Here is a 25,027-nt window from a genome sequence, read left to right as displayed (position 1 = left end):
GTGGAAACAAGGAGCCCTTCTCAAACGGGCCCGAGCCTCACAGCCCTACTGCAGGGGATACGTGTCTGGAAGTGCAGGGGTGAGGCCGCGCAGTAACCCTTCTCCCACTGCTGCAGCGGTCGAGGGGACACTTCGTAGGGCTGGTGACTGTAGGGGGAGGAAGGGCAGGGGGAAACAATGGTTCCGGAAGGTATGTGTTTCCCAGCCGGGAGTCATGAGTGCCGCGCCGGTTGGCGGGTGATGCAATGGCAGTGACAGAGGAGCGGTGAGGAGAGCTGAGGTGGGCCGGGCTGGGCCTCGGTGAGAGACCCCGGCGGGCGGGAGAGGGGCCCGGCGGGCGGTTGCTGGCGCCCCCGTGGCAGGTGCGGGGCGCTGGGAGTGGGGGTCACTACTGGGCATGTTTCCTCTCTCCATCCCTTTACGAGGCGTCGATGCGCTTAAGGGATTTTTCCACCCCTCTCTGCGGAGCCGCAGCCCCCGTGGCTACATCGCCAACGCGTCGGGAGAGAAAGCCCTTTTCCCTGGGAAACAGTGGAGGGGAGGGAGGGAGTCCTGGTCGCTGGAAAATGCGGCCCTGCTCAGGGAGGGCAGAGCTGGGGACTGCCTTTGCTCTGCCCGGGCTCAGTCTCAGCTGTGACATTTCAGCCTTTCTGAATGGAGGCGATCTCCCAGTAAGAATGTACGTTCAGGAATTGTTTTAAAACACCAAGTCACAATTTGTTCTACACCAAAGAATAATTCTTGTTTACCTTTTTCTATTTTGTAAAATTTGAAGCCAGTAAATATAGCTGGCATATCCCTACAGAAAGGGTGTGTGTTAATCTTCATAAACATTTTCTAATATGAATTTACTCTATATACTTTCTTTTCTAGTTAAATATATCGTGCCCATGAAAAAGAGGAAAACACTAGTATCCAAATAAAATAATGTAAGTAAGTTGTAGGAATACATCAGAGAATTATTTGTTGCTTCAAATTACCTCTTTAAAATAACACTGTCAAACTGCAAATAATCAAGCTTGAAGGGATCGAGATTAGGTTAAAAACTTGAGTATTACTGATAATATGTCAGTCTTATTTTTTAGTCATTTATGTAATCTAAGTATGGTATCAGTGTTAATAGACTAAGTTAATTCAGTTGGCAAGTGGCTGTATACACTTCTCGGCTTTCGCAGGGTATTCAGCTGAAGCTGAAATCTGGGAATATTGCAGCTGTCTGACAAGCAAAGCCTTCATGATAGATTTGTTTTGGTAACCAGCAAGTTACCAAAGCAACCTTCTTAATTTTTCTAGGCAGGTGAAGGCTTTTTATAGTGGCAGTTTAAATATATACTGTGCAAATATAACCAAGGTTGTGATTAGGCTGGTTATTTTGTAGAAGGAACACTTTGAAATACTGCTGAACAGCTAATGCCAGTATTATATGCTTTTGTTTCTTCTTTTTTAATTCTGGGAAAGGGAGCCAAATGAATGTATTTTTTTTATTAACAGCTTTTATGATTTGCTTCAGTTACATATGTATCTTGTAATCTCGATTTGTTCATGCTCCATGCGTAGCAATGGATCAATAATGTGCTATGGAGTATCTCCAGAGAGACATAATAATTTGCGAGTCAGTAGGACTTTACATGGGCACAGAGTTCTTCCTTCATGGACATGGACACAGCATGACAGAGAATGCTTAGGGTGAATGCTGTGTTTCCAACACACCACTATTCACAACTCAGTATGAAGTTAATTTACTCTTTCAACTTGCATTGCATTTGTCACTATCACATCAGAATACAGTGCGTGTAAAATAAGCATCAGTTTATTAATTAAGATGACATCACTTTCTTAAAAAAAAAAAAAAAGCTGTACAACAGCTTGGGTGATTACATAAACCGACCACATCAGATTGCAAGGCAGCACTTCACAACTCTGGCCAAGTTGCAATGATAGTTTTAATGGAAAATTTACTTTTCCCTCCGTTGACTTTTGTCATTAGAATCTACACTGTTGTATCATTTTAACAGCCTCAGGTTTTATGAAATTCTTTTATAATTCTCTATGTGCTTATATGTGTATGTTGTTGTTGTGGTATGTTCATCCAAAATGGATTCAAGATAGTTGCATTTTCACTTACAATGTTGTTTTTCCGACAGATGGTGTCCTCCTTACCCATTTTTAACACTTATTTTCTTCCATGTAAATATGGCAAGCTCACTATTTTGTACAGAGAGCTGCTGAGCGTGAATAATTTTTTAAAATAAGGATTTCTTAAAATAAGAAATTCTACCTTTGCAGTTGAAATGAGTTTTCACTCATGGGAGGTTGAAAACAAATTCACTGGATTTCTTAGGCATAAATAAAATTTTTAATCAGAGATTACATGAAGACAATTTATCAGGTAATTTTAGAAAAATTAGAGGAAGAAATTGCTGGGACACTGTGTATTGCTGTGCCACCTTTACAGGAGGCATATGTAGTAAAGTATGAGTTAATTCAATTCAATCCATGTTACAGGAGTTTCCTTTCTTGGAAATTACTAAGAGGTGTTCAGTGTATTCACTAAAATTAAGTACAGCAGAGCTTATTTATAAAATTGTAGATTATAACTGATAGGACAAAGATCAAGATGTTTCTGATATAGAGTGAAAATTATTTTAATGCATTTGATAACAGAAACTGTATGCTTACTTAACATTTTAACAGCATTATTTAACTTTCTGTACTTTCTATGTTAGTGTACTGTAAACGAGGCAGTTGTAGTTTTCCAAAGTCTTGGTTGCAGTTAATTAATAGACTGCTAAGAAACTTTCAGCTTATGTTATTGTTAATATATACGATGTTGTAAATGTTAGCCTGGGAGAGAAGCCCATTTGTGGAAGCACGGTCACACTCTGTGCTAGGAAGCTCCAGTGATGAAGGTATATGCTGGACATAGGAAGACTGCTGTGTTCTTATTCTCAGCCATCTCATCATCTTAAGCCATCTCCTAGGGTTACTTTTCCTACATAATGCTGAGAAACAAATAGTTCCTTAAATTTACAGCCTATTGCTTACCCAAGAATTGGTTGTTCTTTAGAAAGTACCATTTCTCGTTGATCATCAGTATGTTTTGTATCCTCTGGAGGAAAGCAGTAAAGATGACTAAGATTTTCTCTTGTATATCTTTCTTTGGGCTGAAGTACTATGTTACATATAGTAAGACAAAATTCCATATGATAGTTATAAAAATCTCATTATCATTCAGAATTTGGCAGGGTATCAAGTAGTGCAAAAACATTAACTAATCACAGAATCACAGAATGTTAGGGATTGGAAGGGACCTTGAAAGATCATCTAGTCCAATCCCCGTGACGGAGCAGGATTACCTAGACCATATCACACAGGAACGCGACCTCTACCAGCTGTTCTGAGATGCTCTGAATCATACATATGTTTAATTTTACTTTTTTCAGGAGTTTGAAAAGGTGTTCTAGCCTTAGATACATAGACAAACAACACTAAGAGTGATCTTTAAGTTTATTTGGTACTCTTGTCAGTCTCAGTCCATTTCTGTATGAAACTGAAGCTCATTGTTAGTGTCTCCACATTTATTAATCTTATATGAATAGCATTAGGTATGGGGTCAGTATAGTTTTTATATTCTTATTCTGTTCATCTAATCTTTAAGATATACATGACAGAATAAAACACACTATTTTTTGCCCTACAGTTCTCCTTGTTGCTGCTGTTTTGAATCTACAAGCTGAAGAATTAGAAGACATTACATTTAGTTGAATTGTAAATAAACAGATCTTTTGCAGTCTGGCAAAATGGCTGATAGTCCGAACTCTCTGAGTCCACTTCAGCTGTTTGAAAGAGTAACTGAACAAGGAGAGAAAGTCAGAGCACTGAAAGCAGGAAAAGCACCAAAGGTATTTCCATTTCGTGTTTTGAACCCATCCTTTTTCAAGTTAGGTCTCTGTTTAAGAGTGCTGAAGAATATGGTTGTTCTGAGATCTATTTTGTATCACAGTAAGAAAAAAATCTTGTTAAAAGTATTTATGTCCATTTTGTGAACAGTGGACATACCTGGAGTAAGGTAGTCACTAGCAAGAGCATAGCTTTTACTCTTGCAGTAAGAACGGAGAGTCATAGGCTTACAAGTCTGCTTCGGTCAGTTGCCATGCTATGTGACAGGTTCCAAGGTATTTGGTTTTCAAGTAAAATTTGTATCACTTGAATTCTTCCCTGGTTTTAGATGCTTCATTAAAATCTTCTCCATGCGTTATTGTACACATTAGCAAATAATATATCTTCCTGTAACTGTACTGACAGTCCCTGCTTAATCTCCCCTAAGTAATTTAGTAATTTGCCATTAATTTCAAGTTCCCTGTTCTGTCATCCCTATGTTAGCAAAAAGAGCTCAGTTTTAATATGGGCTCTCAGTGTATTGCCTGTGGGAGTAAGCCTTGAAAACTGGAAGCTGAATAAAGTATTGATCTATTTATTGCTTGCATGAGATGTTACAATAGCTTTGTACTGAAAAGGTCATAACAATGAAAGTTGTAAGGAAATTTTTATTCTAGTTTGTCTTCAAGTCTGTCAATGAATTATAATGAATAAATTATTTTAAGGTGACCCACTAAAAGCATTGTAAAGTAAATTAGATAATAATTTATATTATATTTATATATCTGAGAAATTTGTGCTTAAAATGTTAAGCTTGTTATACCTCTGAAAAACAGGGAAGCATTTTTTTTCCTCAGGCAGAAACTGAGAAATGAGATAGAGGTGCTTTAAATATCTTGGCAATGGTGATGCTTTAAATTCTGCTGGTTAGGAAATGGTTACCTGCTGTTTGCTTTTTTGTTACCTTTCACAGTGATGCTGCAAACATGTAAATAAAGGCTTAGAGTTTATGAATAATGCAATTCAAGTCAAAGCATGGATGCAAGATTTTGAAAGGTTGGGACATTCGTGTAATTGTCTTAAGTATGTTAAGTCAAACAGCTTTTTTTTTCCCTTTATTCAGGATGAAATTGATGCAGCAGTGAGGATGCTACTATCATTAAAACTGTCATATAAAACAACAACAGGGCAAGATTATCAGGCAGGCTTGCCTCCAAGAGATCTTGTATTAATAAACAACGATACAACTAAAGAAGAGGATGAGGATTTTGTGGACCCCTGGACTGTGCAGACATCAAATGCTAAGGGTGTGGATTATGACAAACTCATAGGTATAACTCTTTCTTGACTGCTACTAAGAAATTTATGTCAAGTGATCCTAATGACCACAAAACCAGCAAGGGGTTGTAACAAATCCCGATAAAAACCATCATAGGTATCATTTAAATTATGTTTAATCTTAGCATTCACATGTCTAAAGAATTCGCTGTAGGAATTGAAAGTGTCTTAGGCAGGGATCTCCTATGGAAGACTTAAATACTTTGCAAAGAACTTTTCAGTTTAAAATAGAAGTTTTACTTGCAGTTTGTTTTTTTGCATAAGAATTGTTATTAGAAGTTAACGAAGACACTGTGACTGAGTATTTGCATCTTCTGTGGCTGTGATGCAGAACAGCTAGAGCCTAGAGCATTCTGACCAGGCTGTGGGATTCTTCATACCACGTCTCCACATCTGTCTCGACTTCTAAATTAGGGAGAACAGGGATGATCCACAACTAAGGCAGAAATCTATAAATGTAATGACTCCTTTGCAAGACACACTATCAAGCAGCCAAGTGCTGGCTGGGATGAAAAAGATGCTGCAACTTATTCAAAAAACGTGCATGTAATAGAAAATATTTTAGACAGGGATGTTACAAAACTTGCAGTTTTGTAATTTAAGAAACGGGAGTTTAGTTAATTTCCTTATTTGTTTTACAGTCCACTTTTTATAGCTTATTTGAGTCTAACATAGAAACAGGCGAGAGAACTATTAATTAATTTTTACTATTTTTGCTTTTTTTTTTTAAATTATTGTCAATCTTCAATCCATAGTTAGTACCTCAGTGAAAATTCTTTAGCAGTTGTACATTGCTGGTATCTGCTTAGCAGCTTGTTTCTCACAATAGAGCATACACCCTTACGTGTCAGTAACCATATATTTGCTTTTGGGAGGTCAGTTGCTAGTGTCACTGTTCATTTAATTCCGTGTGATGTTATTGTAATATTACGTCAAATGTATGTGCATATTGGCTTAGTCTGCAGGAGATAACAGGAGAAACAAAATGTTGGAAAGGGAGAAGTGTGCAAAGACAGACGTGTTGGCAGGGGAGAAGGAAGAAAGATAATTGTTAGAATCTAAAAATGGTCAAGATCTGTCATCATCTTGTTACTTGTGTAGAAGGTAGGGAGAAGGTTTTTTGTTTTCTTTGGGAGGGGTTCTAAGTCTTGTAGGAAAGTGGGAAGAGTACAATACTTGTGTTGGCACAATCTCAAGGTCTTTCTGAGACGACTTCACTGTAAATCAATTTTCTAAAGCTATGCTAAAGCCTAACAGCAATGTCCTTTTTTCCAGTACCTGTTTGTGTATGTGTGTATATGTATGGCCTTTTGATCTACCCTACAGTGGTGGGTTAGCCTGAAGGTTTTTACTTACTTACACTTCTAGCAGATTGGGGAATTCTGTCGGTGAGTCATTTTGCTTGTTCTAAGAGATATGTTGGAAATTTTTCAGAGAAGAATACTAGCCTAGCCACTTCAGGAAGTGAAAAAGTTACTGCCTGTTACTCATAAACTTCCTCCTCTTCCTCCCCCTTTTAAAAATAATAATAAAAAGTATTGTCCAAGAACTTGACATCTGATAGCTCTTACCATAAAGGAAATTTTTGTGCCACCTATAAACTGTTTATTTATTAGTGGTACCAGAGAAAGTTGCCAGGGTGTTTGTGTTTACTCAAACATAGAAGAAATGAAAGTGTCAAAAGCACTTTGTAAAGGGATATTCTTCTCAAATGGTTGTCCAAGGCAGGCACTTAAGTGTATGGTTACCCAACAAAACAGCCTGAAGATATTCTGGGAAGAAGGGTTCTGTTAGCTAAGTACTAGACATGAATATCCCTAGAGAATTTTTTTTTTTGGTTTGAGCATGAGCAAAGAGCAGAGGGATGAGTGAGTAAGAGCTTTGTATGCTAACCATGCTGATACTTCAGTGAGCTGAATATTGCAAGCGATAAAAAATGGTTGAATTTGGTGGGGATCTTTGGAGATCATCTAGTTAACCCCCCTACTCAAAGCAGAGTCAACTAGAGCAGGTTGCTCAGGACCTTGTCCAGTAGGATTTTTATTATCTCCAAGGATGGAGATCCCATGACCTCCCTGGGCAACCTGTTCCAATATTTGACCATGTGCACAATATGAAGTTTTGTCTTATCTTTAAATGCAATTTTCTCTGTTTCAAATTGTGCATGTTGCCTCTTGTCCTTTCACTGGACAGCACCATCACTGAGAAAAGTCTGGTGCTGTCTTCTTTACTCCCCCCACCTCCCCTGATTGGATATTTATACACATTGATAAGATCCCTCCTGAGCCTTGTCTTCCGCAAGCTCAGCAATCTCAGCTCTCTCAACCTCTCCTTGTATGACAGGTGCTCTAAGCCCTTCATCTTCATGGTCCTTTGCTGGATTCAATTATGTCCGTGTCCTTCTTATACTGGAGCCCAGAACTGCTCCAGATGTGTCTCATCAGTTCTGAGTAGAGGGGAAGGATCACCTCCCTCGACGTTCTGGCAGCGCTGTTCCTAATGTCTCCCATATGGCTGTTGACCTTCCAGTGCCACAGAAGTTCATTGCTGGCTTATGTTCAACTCCTTGTCTACCAGGACCCTAGGACCCCAAGGTCCTTCTCTGCCAAGCTGCTTTCCAGGCAGTTGGCACCCTACCTGTGCCCATATATGGAGTTATTCCTCCCCAGATTCAGGACTTTGCATTCACTTTTGTTAACTCCATGAGATTCTTGTCAGCCCATTTCTCCAGCCTGCTGAGGTCCCTCTGAATGGCAACACAACCATCTGTTGTATCAGCTATCCCTCCCAGTGTTGTTTCATCTGCAAACTTGCTGAGGGTGTACTCTGTCCCATCATCCATATCATAATGAAAATGTTAAACAGTATTGGCCCCGGTATCAACCCACTGGTGCACACAAATAATGTTGGCCTCCAGCTGGACTTTGTGCTGCTCGTCACAACTCTTTGAGCTTGGCAGTTCAGCCAGTTTTCGGTTCACCTTACTGTCCACTTATCTAGTCCAAACTTCATCAGTTATCTATGAGAATGAGATGGGAGATGGTGTCAGAAGCCTTACTAAAGTTGAGATAAACAATATCCACTGTTCTCACTTCATCTACTAGGTTAGTCATATCATCATAGAAGGCTATTAAGTTGGTCTGGCATGATTTCCCATTCATAAATCCGTGCTGACTACTGGCAGTCACCTTCATGTCTTTAATAATATTTGGGAATGGTTTCCAGGATTATTTGCTCCATCACATGCCCAGAGATTGAGGTGAGGTTGGCCAGCCTGTAGTTCCACAGTTCCTTCTTCTTGCCCTTCCTCAAGGTAGGAGTGGCAATTGCTTTCTTCCAGCCCCCAGGAACCTCTCCTAGTTGCCATGACTCTTCAAAGATTATTGAGACTGTCCTGGTCAGTAAAGTTACTGTATAACAAGTAGTAGGTTATTAGTTTTCTGTGTGCAAATATAACATGGCAATGGCAAAGAGGAAAAGTACACAATAAATTTTCAGCAAATGCAAATGTGCTTTGGAAAATGGCAGCTCTCAGGACTTCTTATGTACAGTGAGTTGAAAGCTGTCTTTTGGTAAAAGCTAGAACACTAGAGATCAAAAGCAGACTAGGAATTTTTTAAAAGCTTGTTAAGGAGTAGAGACTGTCCTTGTCAGAAACTGCTTAGGAAGGCCGATTCTTTGTGGATAGAGAGCCTAAAATGTTTTGAGAGTCCTTATAAGAGGAATAAGAGGAAATAGGTAGGGAAAAAGTATCCGATTTTTTCACAGGTAAGATGAAGATGGAAAAAGAAAAGGGAGTTGTGCAGTCTGTGAATGTTTAATAAAGATATTTAGGCATTTCCAGTGAAGTCCTCTATATATCAGAGAGCTTTTACTCGCTCTCTGTGACAGTATACAGATATTTCTAGGGTGGCTAGCCCCAGTTAGTCTGAGGCATTCTCATGTTTTCTGTTTCTGTAAGATAAGCCTTTTACCAGTTGCTATTGTTCTGCTTAATCAAACATTTTTATGTTCATTTGGTCTCTTCTTAGCATTCATCCAGATTATAATTACTTTCCCATTTTGTAATGCATTTTATTTGCTAGGAAGAAATTAATTCAGTGATTAAGGTTTGCTTAGGACAAGCAGATGCGATAATGCTCAGAAAACATATGGATGAAAGCGATGGTTGCTGAATCATGTACCAGCATTCATCTTTTTAGTGACTTTTTTTAATGGGTCAGTGGATGGGCCCAGTGCTTCCCTTGTATGATACCCTGCTTGATTCACCCAGACTAAATGAACAATTGTAAGCAGGAACTTGTTTCCCATTGGATAATGGTGCAGACACCAAGCTGAGTTGTGCAGTCGACAAGCCTCAGGGGCAGGATGCCATCCAGAGGGACCTGGACAAGCTCAAGGAGTGGGTCCGTGTGAAACTCATGAGGTTCAACAAGGCTAAGTGCAAGGTCCTGCACCTGGGTCAGGGCAACCCCTGGTATCAGTACAGGCTTGTGGAATGAAGGGATTGAGAGCAGCAGCGCTGTGGAGAAGGGCTTGGGGATACTGGTGGATGAAAAGCTGGACATGAGCCGACAATGTGCTCTCACAGCCCAGAAAGCCAGCCATATCCTGGGCCACATCAAAAGAAACATGGCTAGCGGGTTGAGGGAGGTGATTCTGCCACTCTGCTCTGCTCTGGTCAGAACCCACCTGGAGTCCTGTGTCGACCTCTGGAGCCCTCAGCACAGGAAAGACATGGACCTGTTAGAGCGAGTCCAGAGGAGGCCCACAAAAACAATCAGAGAGATGGAACACTTCTCCTATGAGGAAAGGCTGAGGGAGGTGGGGTTCTTCAGGCTGGAGAAGAAAAGGCTCTGGGGAGACCTTATTGTGGCCTTTCAGTACTTAAAAGGGGCTTATAAGAAAGATGGGGACAAACTTTTTAGTAGATCCTGTAGCAATAGGAGAGGGGTAATGGTTTTAAATTAAAAGAGGGCAGATTTAGACTAGATATAAGGAAGAATTTTTTTACAATGAGGGTGGTTTCTTCTTCTTTGGAGAAGAGGAGGCTCAGAGGTGACCTTGTTGCAGTCTACAACTACCTGAAGGGAGGTTGTAGTGAAGTGGGAGTTGGCCTCTTCTCCCGGGCAACTAGCGATAGGACAAGAGGACACAGCCTCAAGCTTCGCCAGGGGAGGTTCAGGTTGGACATCAGGAAGAATTTCTTTACAGAAAGGGTTATTAGACATTGGAATAGGCTGCCCAGGGAGGTGGTGGAGTCACCATCTCTGGATGTGTTTAAGAAAAGACTGGACATGGCACTTAGTGCCATGGTCTAGTTGACATGGTGGTGTCAGGGCAATGGTTGGACTCGATGATCCCAGAGGTCTCTTCCAACCTGATTGATTCTGTGATTCTGTGGTAAAACACTGGAACAGGTTGCCCAGGGAGGTGGTAGGTGCTACATCCCTGGCAACATTCAAGGTCAGGTTGGACAGGGCTCTGAGCAACCTGATCTAGTTGAAGATGTCCCTGCTCCCTGCAGGGGGCTTGACCTTTAAAGGTTCATTCCAACCCAAAACATTCTATGATTCTATGATAACATGCCTAGTTTTCCCTCCCATTTAGTAATGAATTCCTACTAACTTCAAGTTTAAGGAGTATATGCAAAGCCTTGTAGTAATGCTGTGCATAACCAGTAATTCTAGAAGAAAATGAAATGGGTATAGAGGGTCTGGAACAGCAGAAATGCTTACCTCCAAGTTGGTGCTCAAATTGGATACATTACCACTCTTCTTTCCTGTCAGGATTGAGCCTTTCCTTCAGTGGGGGTTCCTGATTTTTGTTTGTGAAAGGCTGTTCAGTGAATTGTTCATGTAACAAAATGAAAAAACAGTTGACATAACAAACACACATCCTCATTTTCAGCCAAAGTGTAGGAGAGGAACTCCCTGTACTCAGGGCTTCTGGACATCCTGGTGTTCCAGGGTGCATGTGGGTCGGGGCAATCCCAAGCACAAATACAGACTGGGCGGAGAATAGATTGAGAGCAGCCCTGAGGAGGACTTGGGGGTGATGGTTGATGAGAAGCTCAACATGAGCCGGCAGTGCGTGCTTGCAGCCCAGAAGGCCAACCGCATCCTGGGCTGCATCAAAAGCAGCATGGCCAGCAGGTCGAGGGAGGTGATTCTGCCCCTTTACTCCGCTCTCGTGAGACCCCCCCTGGAGTACTGTGTTCAGCTCTGGGGCGCCCAACATAAGAAGGACATGGAGCTGTTGGAGCGAGTGCAGAGGAGGGCCACGAAGATGATCAGAGGGCTGGAACACCTCTCCTATGAAGACAGGCTGAGAGAGTTGGGGCTCTTCAGCCTGGAGAAGAGAAGGCTCTGGGGAGACCTCATAGCAGCCTTCCAGTACCTGAAGGGGGCCTACAGGAAAGCGGGAGAGGGGCTTTTTACAAGGGCAACTAGTGACAGGACGAGGGGGGATGGTTTTAAACTGCGAGAGGGTAGATTTAGATTGCATATTAGGAAGAAATTCTTTCCTGTGAGGGTGGTGAGACACTGGAACAGGTAGCCCAGAGAAGTTGTGGCTGCCCCCTCCCTGGCAGTGTTTATGAGGCTTTGGATGAGGTTTTGAGCAACCTGGTCTAGAGGAAAGGTGTCCCTGCCTGTGGCAGGATGGTTGGAACTAGATGATCTTTAAGGTCCCTTCCAACCCAAACCGTTCTATGATTCTATGTTGGTCTGACTCTTCGGTCCCATCCCTCATAAATCTCTTGGGAGCGCTACAGTCTCAATGATCAGGATGGCCATGGTTTTAAATAGTCTTTTTTTGAGATGTGTGCAAGGCCTTGATGGACAAAAAATAGCCTCCATGCTGTGCTTCAAGAACCTGTGCTGTAAAGGGATGAAAGGCCTCTTTCCTTTCCCCTTTCCGGGATAGAAGTTAGTCTAGTCTAGGATAGTGATCCCAGAGTGTCTGAATATTTGGCCTTTCAAATTACCCCAGTGTGCTTAATATTCCTTGCTGCCCCTGCAGGTTAATTTGCTTTGTAAAATGAGTTGCATACCCAAGGCAGTACATTGGGTAACCAGCACAGGCAGAGAGCTCTGCCTCCAGCTGGAATCGGTCTCTCTGTTGTCCAGGGTGTAAACTGTTATGCTGCCCAGCTAAGGATTGTTACCACATACTAGGATGTAACGTTACAAGCCTACCTGCTCTGGTAGAAGGTTGTAGTCTTTGGAAGGACATTTCAGTTAATTATGATACTCCTTCCTCCTGCAGGAAAGCTTTTAATGTTACTTGCTTTTGGCATAAAAAAGAAGTTGAAAATTTAAAAGCAGGAACATGCATAAGGAGGGAATTCAAAGTAAACCTGATTCTATGTGGGGCATTCAAAATGATTGTACTTGTATTTTACACAGGGCAGAAGTATAGTAGTCATGTAAGTCATAGTTTACTAGCTGCATAATGAATGGCTTAAAATTAATTTCTTTGTTTCTAGTTTCCTTAGGAAACTCTCAAGGTATTTGAGATTCATGAAGTGCCGTGCATACGTTCCTGTGGAATAATTATTTCCTGTTACCGTTAGGAAGATCCTAAGTGCTTCTCCAATGTGAACATGTGTCTTATAACCAGGGAATTTGCCAGTGTAGTCTCTTTTTAATAAGATAGTTGGAATAGATAGATCTATATATTTTGTACATATAAAATGTATTTTTACATCCAGAGTCTGTGTTTTGTTCTCTTGTATACTTTGGCAATTCCAATAATTAATAGTGCAAGTTGTTCTAATGCTGAATAGAGCAGAATAGTAGCAAAGAGTAGATTCTTGTCTAGATTTTTTCAATCAAGTCCAAATCATGGAGCATTGACGTGCTTATTAGGGCTCAAGAATTGGGACTGGAGGGTAGGAAGCTTTACTGAAGAAAAAAAAAAGACTTTCCCAGTTCAATTTTGTTGGGAATAGGAAAAAATAGTGCAGTTTCACTCTGTCAAAACCTTTCTTGCATGAAATGACTACATCTGAAAATGTTGGTTTATTAATCAGCTGATTTCCTAAACCACCAAGTAATAAGTGTTATTTGATTGCAGTGGAGAGTATTATGTAATACCTTTTCAAGCCTCTTGAGGGGAGCAGTGACTGTAATCATATTCATATAAAAGAAGAATGAATTTTACAAAAGAGTGTTTGGGGTTGGAAAATTAAAAACTATGTGATCTGAGGGCAGAAAATTTAGACATCAAGAGAGGAACATTCAGAGCCTTGCAGCCATTTTTATCCCATGGCTTACAGAGGCCAAGTTATTGACCTTAATATGTTTCTTTGGAATGTTTTTTGTTCTGAATAGCAATACTCCTGCTATAAGGAGGCTGCAGTTGTAATCAGTCATGGATGGTGCAGTACTACAGGTTGTGAGTAGACTGGGTCTCCTAGCCTAGAGTTAGTATCAGAGGCGACTGCTGGGAATCCCGGCAAGAATCAGGAAAATCTAGCCATTTTACCTGAGACTTGAAGGAGTTGTCCTTTTTAGTCTAGGCTGCATTGGTATGTTCTTGGTAAATCAGAGATCTGGTTGTAGCTATGCTATGCCGTGCCTATTTTTTTTTTTCTTTTTTTACTTTTTATTGTTATAGTTCGGTTTGGCAGCAGTAAAATTGACATGGATCTGATCAATCGAATAGAAAGAGCTACTGGGCAAAAACCTCACCACTTTCTACGTAGAGGAATCTTTTTTTCTCACAGGTGAGTTTTTTCTTGTTTTAAAATTCAAAAAGGTCTGATTAGGTAGACTTTCTGTGAGCATTATTGGGAGAAACCTGTGACCAGTAAAAGACCACCAAGGTAAACCAACTGTGTCATTTGAAATTAGCAACAACTGCAACAACCTTGGCAATATTTGAAACCCTTGGTTGCATCAGTTTCTGATATGTCCTCACTGATGCCAAATTGAAGAAGTGTGCAGAGAATCTTTGCTTTGGACGGGTTCCATTTTGACTCTATGTTAGCAGCCAGACAGGAATTGGCCTAGCAGAGAACTCCAGGGCTCATATGGTGTCACTGCTGGTTTCAACAAGGGTCCATGTGGCCTGTGGACCTATGCATCTGTAATATTGCATAATAAAGGCTCAGGGAATAATCCTAAGCACCAGCCTGCCAGTCATCTACAGTGTTTAATTGTTAACATGCATGGGCTTTTGGACTATGGCAGCTAGCACATTTCAAAGAAGTGCCTGAGCATGATTCAGGGCATGACCTCCACCAGAGACCATTCCAAGATGGTTGTTTAAACCTGTTTGGGAAATGATTCCCAACTGTGTTTTACTCGGCCTTAGAAATTATTCTCCAATTAAGTAATTTTTAAAGTTGCACCTTTTTTTATTTTAATTTAAATATTAATATATAATGTTATATTGAAGTATTTTCATGGAGACTGAAGGAGACAATACTTTTCTTAAATTAAAAAAATGAACAAACAAAACCCTTTTTATTTCTAGGACACTGAACATACTATATTTTATTTATAAATAAGTTTGGCTTTAAAAGTACTCAAATTTTGAATAGAAGCTTTTTGCTGTAGATGTTTCTTCCTAAAGAGTTGCGTCATGTTTTCTCTGTTTTATCTGTAGAGATATGGACCAAATCCTTGATGCTTATGAAAACAAGAAGCCGTTTTACCTTTATACAGGCAGAGGGCCGTCCTCTCAGGCAATGCACGTTGGTCATCTTATCCCATTTATATTCACAAAGTAAGTTATTTCTACCATTTATATTAATCAAGGAAATGTTGAACGTGGTTTATGGAACTGCCAAAATTATACATTGCAAGGAGTTCTGTTTATTTGAGGTGAATATTAATGAACATAATGCAATCTTACATTTTCACTAAAATGATCATAATCCCTGCACCACCGCCGTAAAGCATCCTTAGCCCTGTGGCACTCCTTAGAATTTTTGTTCTTCATAAAATGAGTTTTTGATGAGACTCAGTAACATTACTGTATAATGTGGTGCCTGCAACAGCAGGACACAGAGACACTGGACTGGAAGAGCTAAAAGTCTCTTTGAATTCTGTTTCCATTGCAAATGGTGACCACTGTCATATAGGTACAGGAAACAATAAGCGTGAGTCTTTTTTCCAGGTAAGCTGTCATTATAATCTGTATAAAATGTTTATTCTGTTCACATAAACATAACTGCATAAGCATACAAAGAAAAGAGAAGCAGACCTCTTTATACTTCTGTTTAAATGTATAAAAACATTTTAGCTGTGTGACATATGTTTTCATTTTAACTTACTTTGAGATAAAATATTCCTGCTTTTATTAGGTGGCTGCAAGAAGTATTTGATGTTCCCTTAGTTATACAGTTAACTGATGATGAGAAATACCTTTGGAAAGACCTGACAACTGAGAAGGCATATGAATATGCTAGAGAAAATGCAAAAGACATCATTGCATGTGGTTTTGACATCAATAAAACCTTTATATTTTCTGATTTAGACTATTTGGGGTAAGTATAAATTTCTTCAGGGCATTGTAATGAAAAAAAAAAAAAAGTGTCTATTTTCTCTCCAACTTTGACAGCCAGCAATGTTTTAATACATGTATATAAATTTGAAAGCTTCAAGACAAGTTCTACGACACTTAAAATAGAAACTTACTAATTTTTCTGCTAACATTTTATGTATACCCTATTGTCATTCTTCTGTGTAACATATGAACAAATACTTGTGTGTGCAATGCTTAAATTTAAATTAAGAAAAATATATTAAACCAGCTAAATTGTGAAAATACCTAAACCACCAGGAAACCTTCAGATTGATTAGTTTAAGATGGTATCAGGTTCTTTGAGATGTGTTTACGCTTTATCTGTGTTAATGAAAGGAATTTCAGCAACTTGTTGTGGTCAATTAATTTAATAATACAGCATGAAAGATTATTATTTGAACTTTGAGTCAAGTTTAAAGAAGATTTAAGAAAAAGAAACTGCTATTGGAACTGCCTTCTCAGAAGAAAGAAGTTTTATGGCAGAGTTCACGACTGAAGTTGTGGGCTTTGTTCTTCCATGTGGGATGATGAGCTTCCTTAAAGACTTGAATGAGAGAATATATGTTTTAGAGATGCACTGTATCACATACAGCCCCCAGAATGTGCAGCCTACAAAGCAGTTTTTCCTCCTTTCACTTCCCTGACTTGCCTGCCTTAGAAAAGTTGCATTAACACAGATCTGCCCTGTGGCTGAACGAGGACAGGTCAGACCTGCTGTTTCTTTTGCTTCAGCTCTTCAGCAGAAATAAAAAAGGAAGAAGTTGCTGAGCTATTTTTGGTTTGGAAATGCTGCTGCTGTATTTGGTGACAGAGAAAGTCCACTAGGGAACTTAGCCTGTAGAAAATGAGAATTTGGAGGATTTGAGCTACTGTTCCTTTGGTGAACCACACTGTCCTGTATGGGGTACACATTGGGGATACCAAGCAACACAAGACATGACCCATTCAGGTTGCCTGAGGTCACAGAGAAGCATAAGGATAAGTAAACTTCAGGCTCCATGAGGCATTTTGGCACCATTTTCAAATCAAAATATTTCTGGGTTTAGATAGTTAATTGTGACAAAAAATGTTTGCAGTAAATGTTGGGGGGAGGGAAGAATAAATTAAACTTTCAAGGCATAAAATTCTTGTTTGTAAGTAATTCTCTTAATTATCATCTCAATGGGCCACAAAAAGGCCAAAGCAGTGAGATTTAATCCTGCAGGTTTTTCTTACATTTTCAGCTTTTGCAGTGAAAGTTTCTGTCTACACTTTCCTGCTCTTGACTTCTCTTTATATTTTTCCACTTTCTTTCTCACAGGACAAGTACCGGATTTTACAGAAACATTGTCAAAGTTCAGAAGCATGTTACGTTTAACCAAGTGAAAGGAATCTTTGGCTTTACAGACAGTGATTGCATTGGTAGGAAATAATATGAGTTACTAGAAGTGATGCTTGCTTTCACTTTCTATGGCACTATTTAAGTAATTATTTAAAGAGATTAGTATCTGTCATTCATGAAACTGATAGAAAAAGCAAGAAGATCCATGTTTCTAGGCTGATTGTAAAAGAGTGTTATTGTGGTTCCTTCAGTATAGAAAACACTTTACAGTGGAATTTCTGGCATGATATCTACCTTTTTGGGCTTAGTAACAGCGAAGTACAAAACACCAATGTTGAAGTAGCCAGGATAGAGAACTTTTTTTTTAATAGTGATTTCAGCTAGTCAATTATAAAATTTCTGTGCCAGAATTATCTAGAAGCTTTTATCTTCAGGAAAAGTTATATTAATGCACATATGCATAGACATATGTGAATAAGTTAAGGAGCACTCAAAAGCCTAATTATCAAGGTGCTGGATAACTCTGTCTTCCATTTACTTCACTGCAATTGCAGGTTTCTGTCACATTAGCCAAAAAAAGATTCTGTGTCAAAGACGGCATTAAAACCTTGGTGTTCCTGAGCACTAACATTCTTTGGGCCAGTGACACCTTTTCAGCCTTCACTGTAACCATGGAAGATTCCTACTTCTGTCTTAACAGTGCTTTAATAAAAGTTGGTGTTGTGATAATGACTTCATTACATGTTTGGAAAAATCTCCTGTTTGCTTTCTGTTCTGAGAGGATTTGTTCAGGGAAGCAGGTTGATCACTCTGTGATTAAAAAAGAAAACTAGACACACCTGAGATGCTTCATGAGTGCAGCATGCATATAGCAATGATTCTAAGATCCTAGAGGGGAACGTGCCTGATAAGTAGCTCTATAGTCATTCTCTCATAAAGAGGGAAAAAAAAAATTAGCATCTCAGAGTGATGATATAGTCAATTGTATTTCTGGGAAGGGTAGATAGTTCAATGATGAAGAGAGTATGCGCTGATGAACCTTTTCTGAAACCTTTGTGATCACAGCCTGTCTTTCTTTATTAGTTTCTGTGTTAGTTGAAGGTTTGTTGACATCACAGAAGATAAAAATGAAAAAAATTCCTCAGAGAAGGCAACACTGCTTGATAAAAATAGATGTTGGTCTTCAACTGAGTATCTGAATGATTCATTTGTTCATTTTACGTATTTCAAAAAGTTCTATTTATCATTGCTTATATTGGCTTCTCAGCTTTCCCAAACGTGTTGTTTTTTAGGAAAGATCAGCTTTCCTGCTATTCAAGCTGCTCCATCCTTCAGTTCATCATTTCCACAGATCTTCAATGGCAAGGAGAACATTCAGTGTCTTATCCCATGTGCTATCGATCAGGTAAGAAAATCATATTACTTAATTTGGTTTTCATGGATTTGTTTTTGTAATGTTCCATTCAGGCTTCATGGTGGTAGCCTGAAACATGTGTAAAACATTCCTGCAATCACCTTTTGTGGGCAGAAACTGGAAGAGATAAAAAGGTGTTGTGCGGTATCCTGTCAAAGATGAAGGCTTAATCCAACAATCACGTATTCATGCAGTACTCATTTTTGCCAGTCTTGGATCTATCTGGATCTCAACCCAGTTCTCTGGGAGCTGGCATCTATGAAAGCAGAGACAGTAAAATCTATGCAAAAGTATACTGACATGGGGGAGGAAGAAACTTTTGGCCATTTCCACGGTAACTAGGACAAGATGTAATGAGCTTAACTTGTAGCACAAGAGATTTGTGTTGAACCATAGGGAAAAACCTTCTATCAGGAAGAATAAAGAAGCATTGAAATAGTTTCCCAGAAATGCTGCAGAACCTTAACAATTCCAATCTATATAGAGAGGATAGAAGAACATTGGCTACAAGTGACAGTGGTAGCGTCATTACTTTAAATAAGTATTGTTTCTAGGAATCAAATTCTGCACTGTCAGAATCTTTAGCTATTTTAGTCACTGGAAGATGTAGTTACATTCATCAGCCACAATATTATGTAGTAATATTATTGCAGTTGGTTTAAGTCAGATCAGCAGCACAGCACTGCCAGCTTGATCACTGATTTAACTCAGATTCTATGCTGTTGTTAAATGCTTTGGGAGGAAGCTTGCATCTTAGTGTCCATCTATCTCTAGGCCTACAAGCATAGTTTTCACAACTATTTGAAATCTTTGTAAATATGCCTATTAATTGAGGGAATCGGAGTGTATGGCAAAATTACAGAAATTAAAAAAAGTGATTTTGTTTGTTCCTCTGGATGAACTGGATGGGAAGTAGGTTCTGGAACATTTTGTCATTTAAAATCACATTTTTCAACTTTATTCTGTGCTTTTATTGATGGTTGTTCTAGGATCCTTATTTTAGAATGACGCGAGATGTAGCACCTAGAATCGGACAGCCTAAACCAGCCTTACTGCACTCGGTCTTCTTCCCAGCCCTGCAAGGAGCACAGACAAAAATGAGTGCTAGTGACCCAAACTCCTCCATCTTCCTCACTGATACACCCAAACGAATCAAAACAAAGGTAAGGACCTGCAAAACTTGAAAGCACAAATCTTTGTAACAAAGAGTCGTGGTCTTCACGGTTACAATGGCCATTTTTTAATGTTTTCTTTGAACATATCTGCATCCTTTTTTCCATAGGTTTCATTGCAAAGCGTCTTCAGGAATTGAGCGAGTTGTGCAAATTTAGCTAGACTATCAAATATAATCTTTTGCCTTGCCAACTAGTCTAACAGTACAAACATTAGGTAGAATAATGTACAAAACATTGTGTTTGTTTATCTGATATCTGCAGAGCAGTGCTGTAAGAATAAAAGCTGTGGAGGCTGGTGCTCTAAAAATAAATATTATGTTGCCATAGTTTTGAAATCTGACAGTCCATGATGTAAATCAAATAAACATCTCTTTCTCTTGACTGCCTCTCCATGCTGGGAGCACCAAGTGTTGCAGTGTCAGTTACAACACACGTCATACTTTTCCTGCTGCTTGGGGATCTGCTGCTGCCATGCACTCCTCCCTCCAATTCACAAATAAACATTACATTGAATTTCACCTAAGTTTTAGAAGGGGTATTTTCTCCTGAGTATATCCCTAGTGCCCCTTCTAGCTCAAAGGAAAATCCCTCTTAGCCAGTGTCAGCTGATTTAGTTCTGCAAAAGTTCACCTGTGCTGTGGTATTTAAAAAAAAATAAATAAAAATCAGTCTTTGGGAAGGGATTTATAGGCATGACAGCCAGACATGAAATAACTATCTGTCAAAACAAGAAAAAAGATGTATATGTTGTTTGTGCTGGGTGGACTTGGATTAATTCTCTTATGATTGACGAACCCATGTACAGGTCAGATTTTTCTGCAGTCATCTCATAATGATTCATTATCTTATATAGAAACTGATTAAACAATACTGTTCTGAAGAACTGGAATTCTTAACGTGTTTGGATTATAATAATTCCAGTTTATTTGCACAGTTACACAGTTGCTTTTTTAAAAAAGGCCTATAATTTCAGAATAGAGGATACATGGTTAGTGGTAATATTGATAATACTTTTTCCTGACAAGTAGCTAGTAATCTGCAAAGAGATCAGAGAAGCCTTATGTCCAATTAATAAGCCCTGTTTCTGCTATCCTTAAACTAGTTGGAAAAATAACAAAATAATTCTAGCTACTTGGAATATAAAAGCTATAAAGAGACAAATCTGAACATACTGTAACGTATTAGGTAATGGAGGACAAACAGATTTTTGTTTCAGCTTCTGAAGTCCATCAGAAAGTAGTCTTTATGGAAATAGAGTCTGAGCGAAAGACCAAACATTGTTATGACCAGTAAATAAAAAATTAGAGTAGGAAAGGTGACTTCTGGTGATGGATGAAGGTTAAAAAGAGAGTGCCACTGCTGCACAGAAAAAAATTACTGCTTACAGCATTTTTCAGATCACTAGTATATTGCTAAGTAATGAGATTGAAAACTTACAGGTAATAGAAGATGAAAAATTATTAGATATTGGGAAAGGCTGAGAAGCTTCTAGAAAATCCAAGGAGGTGAATGGCAGCATTATAATGAACTATTCTTATTTCACCTATCAGCCCCAAATTACAGCTCAATTATTTACTCATTTTCCTAGAAACTGTTATTTAGATTCTAAGTCTGTACTAATTCAGGGAAAAGATCAGTGCCCCACTATAGATAAATCACTGAAACCCTCAGTCAACGAGTAGGTACCAGAATATGTAAAAAATGAACTTGAGATGAATATAGGAAATATTTTGTGTAAAACAGTAATGCGCCTTCACCTGGCATATTGTATTTAATCCCTCTCACCTTAGTAAGAAGACAAACTGTAGGGATGAGGGACATAGAAAAAATTTAATACAAAGACTTTCAAAATCTAGTAAGGAGACAGATGAGGGGAAGTGCAAAACAATACGTAAAAACAGTTTTACAGATACTGAGACAGCTATTCAGGCCGTCCTACGATACTAGAATAGATGTAATGTGACAGATGGCAGTTTATTTTCTTAAGATATTCATCAGTGCATCATTTTTGTATGGAATTCATTGCCACAAGACATCATCTGTAACATGGTGGTTAGAAAGATTCAAAAAAGTACTAGACAGTCATACAGATAATAAGAGTGTTCAGAAATTGTACATATATAACAGTTCCTAGATATCAGAACTAAAAAAAAATATCTACTTCATATGCATGTGTGTCTTTTGGCTGACCGATGATATCTGAAAAGATACAAGAGCCAAATGAAAGCTCAGCTTATGGTTGAGAAATACTTTTTTTTTTCCTCTTCCTGGCAATTTATTTTTTTTAAATTTGTAGGAAGGTTAGCATCCTCTGAGAATTCTACACACGTATAAATTTTTAAAATAGGCCGGTGGCTTCTGAATTTACTGGGAATAGGATTAACAGGTAGAGCTATTCACCAGTGCAGTTCATCTTCCCATAGGAAGCTGTGCTTAAAAAGATGGAGAGTCAGCAAGTATTCCATTTTTTGACTGAACAATTGGACATTTGTCTAATTTTAGCCATTCTAGCCAGAGTTTTATAATCTTTAACTTTACTTTCTCTTCTTTTCCTTTTCCCTGAAAACAGAAGGAGACTACGTTCTCTGTAGAATTTGTTCAGAATTCTCCATGCCTTCTTCATCTCTTTCAAAATTAATTTCTTGATGGAGTGAATATCTTATTTTTTCTTACATGAAGTACATTTCCTGTAAGCACAAATACTATCCAACAGACGACAGCTTCAGCAAAAGGGTCTTAAAACTTTTTTGACTGAATCTTGGGTGGATTATTTTTAATTTTTGCTTGGTGTTTGTACTGGTTATGCAGTCTGGGCAGTATGTATGTAGCCATTTTTCCCTGATGGATTCTAATGACCTTTTGCCTCCGTGCTTCAGTCCTGAGGCTCTGCTTTAACTTGCCCCACTCACCCTTCAGCTAGTCCTTAATATAGAATTTGTAGGATCATGATACACCTCTGTTTACAGTATAGTAATCCAGAATTTAGTAGAAATTATACCGTAAAATCATTGTGTTGTTTCAGATTAACAAGCATGCCTTCTCGGGAGGCAGAGATACTATTGAAGAGCACAGGAGGTACGGAGGTAACTGTGATGTTGACGTGTCTTTTATGTACCTGACTTTCTTCCTAGAAGATGATGACAGGCTTGAACAACTGAAGCAGGTAAGCAGCCAAGTTGAAAATAATATGATTCATTCCTTACGGTTACAACTTTGTCCTCACAAAGTCCTCCTATGAACTTTCTCCAGGAAGGTAATTGTGTTGTTATTCTTGCACTCTCCATCCCTTACAAGTTTCAATATTAAGACCACTGTATTTGTTGCAATGTTCTTCTTTCTCACAGGTTATTCTGTCTCTTCTTTTTTTTAAAAAGTAAAAATAAAAAAATAATTTCCCTAGTATTTTCGTAAGGATCTCCAACACTGTGTAGGACAGTGTCCTGGTTTCGTGGGGATAAAATTATAGAAATGAATTTTCTGTTACATTTTGATTTAGTTTGTGGCCAGCCATGGTATGGTGATCAAGGCCACTAGCAGCTAAATCCAGGGCAGCTGACCCAGACTGGCCCACAGGTGTATTCTATAACATTAACGCCAGGTTCACTATAAATTGGAAAGCTTGCTGTGGATGGGGGGGCTCTGTGCTCTGTTCTCCTCTCCCTTGCTCCTTCTCTTCTCCTCTTTTTTCTATGGTTACTGTCTGTGGAGGGACTTGCCACCACTCTGTGGGCTAAGTATATTTGTGTCTTTTGTATTAGTATCAGTACTGGTTTTCTTATTTTATTTAATCTGTTTAAATTTCAGCCCATGAGTCTCCCTCCTTTTCCCAATTCCCTTTCTTGGTCAGGGAGGGGAGATTGAATGATAGAACAACTGGTTATTGTTTAGCCCTGGGTGCAGGCTAAATGGAGACAGATGATATCTTCCCTACTTTTCAAATGAGGCCACCTTAGGATTAGTGTTGTTTTTAATTGTATAATACACTCTGCCTGTTCCTTATGTGCAAGATACCTAAATACTCTGCAAAACTGCAAAAGCTCATGTCAAAAGCTTGCTGTTTTTTAGTTTTTCCTACCATCACAAGAAATGTAATAGCCATGAGGAACTGATTCACTGATCCCAAGCAAAAACTGCTTCATATAAGTTGCGTTTTCCTTAAACCTGTCTGGCAGATTTCTGTCCCCAAGGGTGGCAGCAAGACATTTCACTTCCTTCAGCTGTGTTACCACCATCAATACTAGGCAGTATGCATTCTTTGGAAGGCAGTGTCTGTATTTGATAGTACCCACGTCATACTGGTTTATCAGCTTTCCCCTGCTGGGAACAGCCATAACCTCTTCTCCAACCTTCTACTCTTTCCCATACAAGAGCAGGGTTGGAGAGCTACTGTCCCCACACACACTGTGAGTTACCAACTGTGAATATGACTACTAGTGTGAGCATAGATTCTGAGTGTCTTTGCTATGAAAAGGATACTTGAATCACATCTAATCTCTTACACAAATGCAATGAGAGGAAAATATGAGAATTTGTACCTCTTACTGAAAAAAACAGTTTAGGGTGACTGTTTATTTGAACTGGGATTCTGGGGAGAAAAATTAGCAGTTTCCTGCAAATAATTACAGGATTTCCCAGTTAAATTCTTGTGAATGTAGCTTACTCAGGCCATATAACTTGTCACAGATGAAATTGCCCAACTGCCTTAATCTTTTAAAAGGCAACAGGCAATTTTGCAAGTTATATTTTCAGAGTGATATGACATGATCTGCTAAGGCACATGCTTATTTTTAAGACATCCAAATCTGTATTTGCTAGGGCCAGGCTTTTAAAAAAATACTTGTCACTGAGTCTTTTTCTATATAGCACCATATTTAGCAATCAACACTTTGTTGACAGGCATACACAAGTGGGGAATTGCTCACGGGGGAGCTGAAGAAGGTTCTTATTGAAACATTGCAGCCCTTGATAGCAGCTCATCAAGAGAGACGGAAGCAGGTTACGGATGAAATGGTGAAGCAGTTCATGACTCCGCGGAAGCTAGCTTTTGAATTTTGAAGAAATGCATATGTACCTTACCACTTGATAAACCAAAACCGAGTAATTGTTGTCTTCTGTTGTATGTCATCACTCCCTAGTTATGTACAGCCTGCAATCGTTGCTTTATAAATATTGCTTTTAATGAGTCAATTACAATGAATGTCAGATTACAGGAAAAGTTTAAAATGGGACTCTTATCTATTTAAAATCAGAATATACAAGACAGAATTGCCAAGTTGTGAAGAAAAGCATGTCTGTCGGCACAACACTGTATTTTATTGTATTTCATGTTGAAAATATAAATAAAACTCCCATTTTGATGATAAA

General features: G+C 39.0%; 1 protein-coding gene across 4 annotated transcripts; it reads left to right on the top strand.

Annotated features, from left to right (window-relative positions):
* Positions 1–195: 195 nt before the first annotated feature.
* Positions 196–25,027, top strand: WARS1 (tryptophanyl-tRNA synthetase 1). Of its 4 annotated transcripts, none has more exons than XM_068398298.1 (12): positions 196–280; positions 874–929; positions 3,701–3,902; positions 5,003–5,210; positions 13,840–13,948; positions 14,833–14,952; positions 15,533–15,715; positions 17,054–17,154; positions 18,367–18,479; positions 19,478–19,651; positions 22,686–22,826; positions 24,560–25,027. In XM_068398298.1, the coding sequence occupies exons 3-12, from the start codon at positions 3,801–3,803 to the stop codon at positions 24,716–24,718; spliced, it is 1,410 nt and encodes a 469-aa protein (XP_068254399.1). In that variant the 5' UTR covers positions 196–280; positions 874–929; positions 3,701–3,800; the 3' UTR covers positions 24,719–25,027. The 4 variants fall into 4 exon arrangements, with proteins under 4 accessions (XP_068254399.1, XP_068254400.1, XP_068254402.1 ...); XM_068398299.1 differs by having other exon boundaries at positions 241–362; XM_068398301.1 differs by having other exon boundaries at positions 247–265.

The sequence above is a fragment of the Nyctibius grandis genome, chromosome 4, assembly GCF_013368605.1.
Source record: "Nyctibius grandis isolate bNycGra1 chromosome 4, bNycGra1.pri, whole genome shotgun sequence".
NCBI classification, from domain to species: domain Eukaryota; kingdom Metazoa; phylum Chordata; class Aves; order Nyctibiiformes; family Nyctibiidae; genus Nyctibius; species Nyctibius grandis.
This window is presented reverse-complemented; position numbering and strand designations above follow the sequence as displayed.

Coding starts and splice junctions, on each gene's coding strand:
- WARS1 (XM_068398298.1), top strand. CDS start 3,801: ATGGCTGATAGTCCGAACTCTCTGAGTCCACTTCAGCTGTTTGAAAGA. Junction 3,903..5,002: donor AAGCAGGAAAAGCACCAAAG/GTATTTCCATTT, acceptor CCCTTTATTCAG/GATGAAATTGATGCAGCAGT. Junction 22,827..24,559: donor GGCTTGAACAACTGAAGCAG/GTAAGCAGCCAA, acceptor CTTTGTTGACAG/GCATACACAAGTGGGGAATT.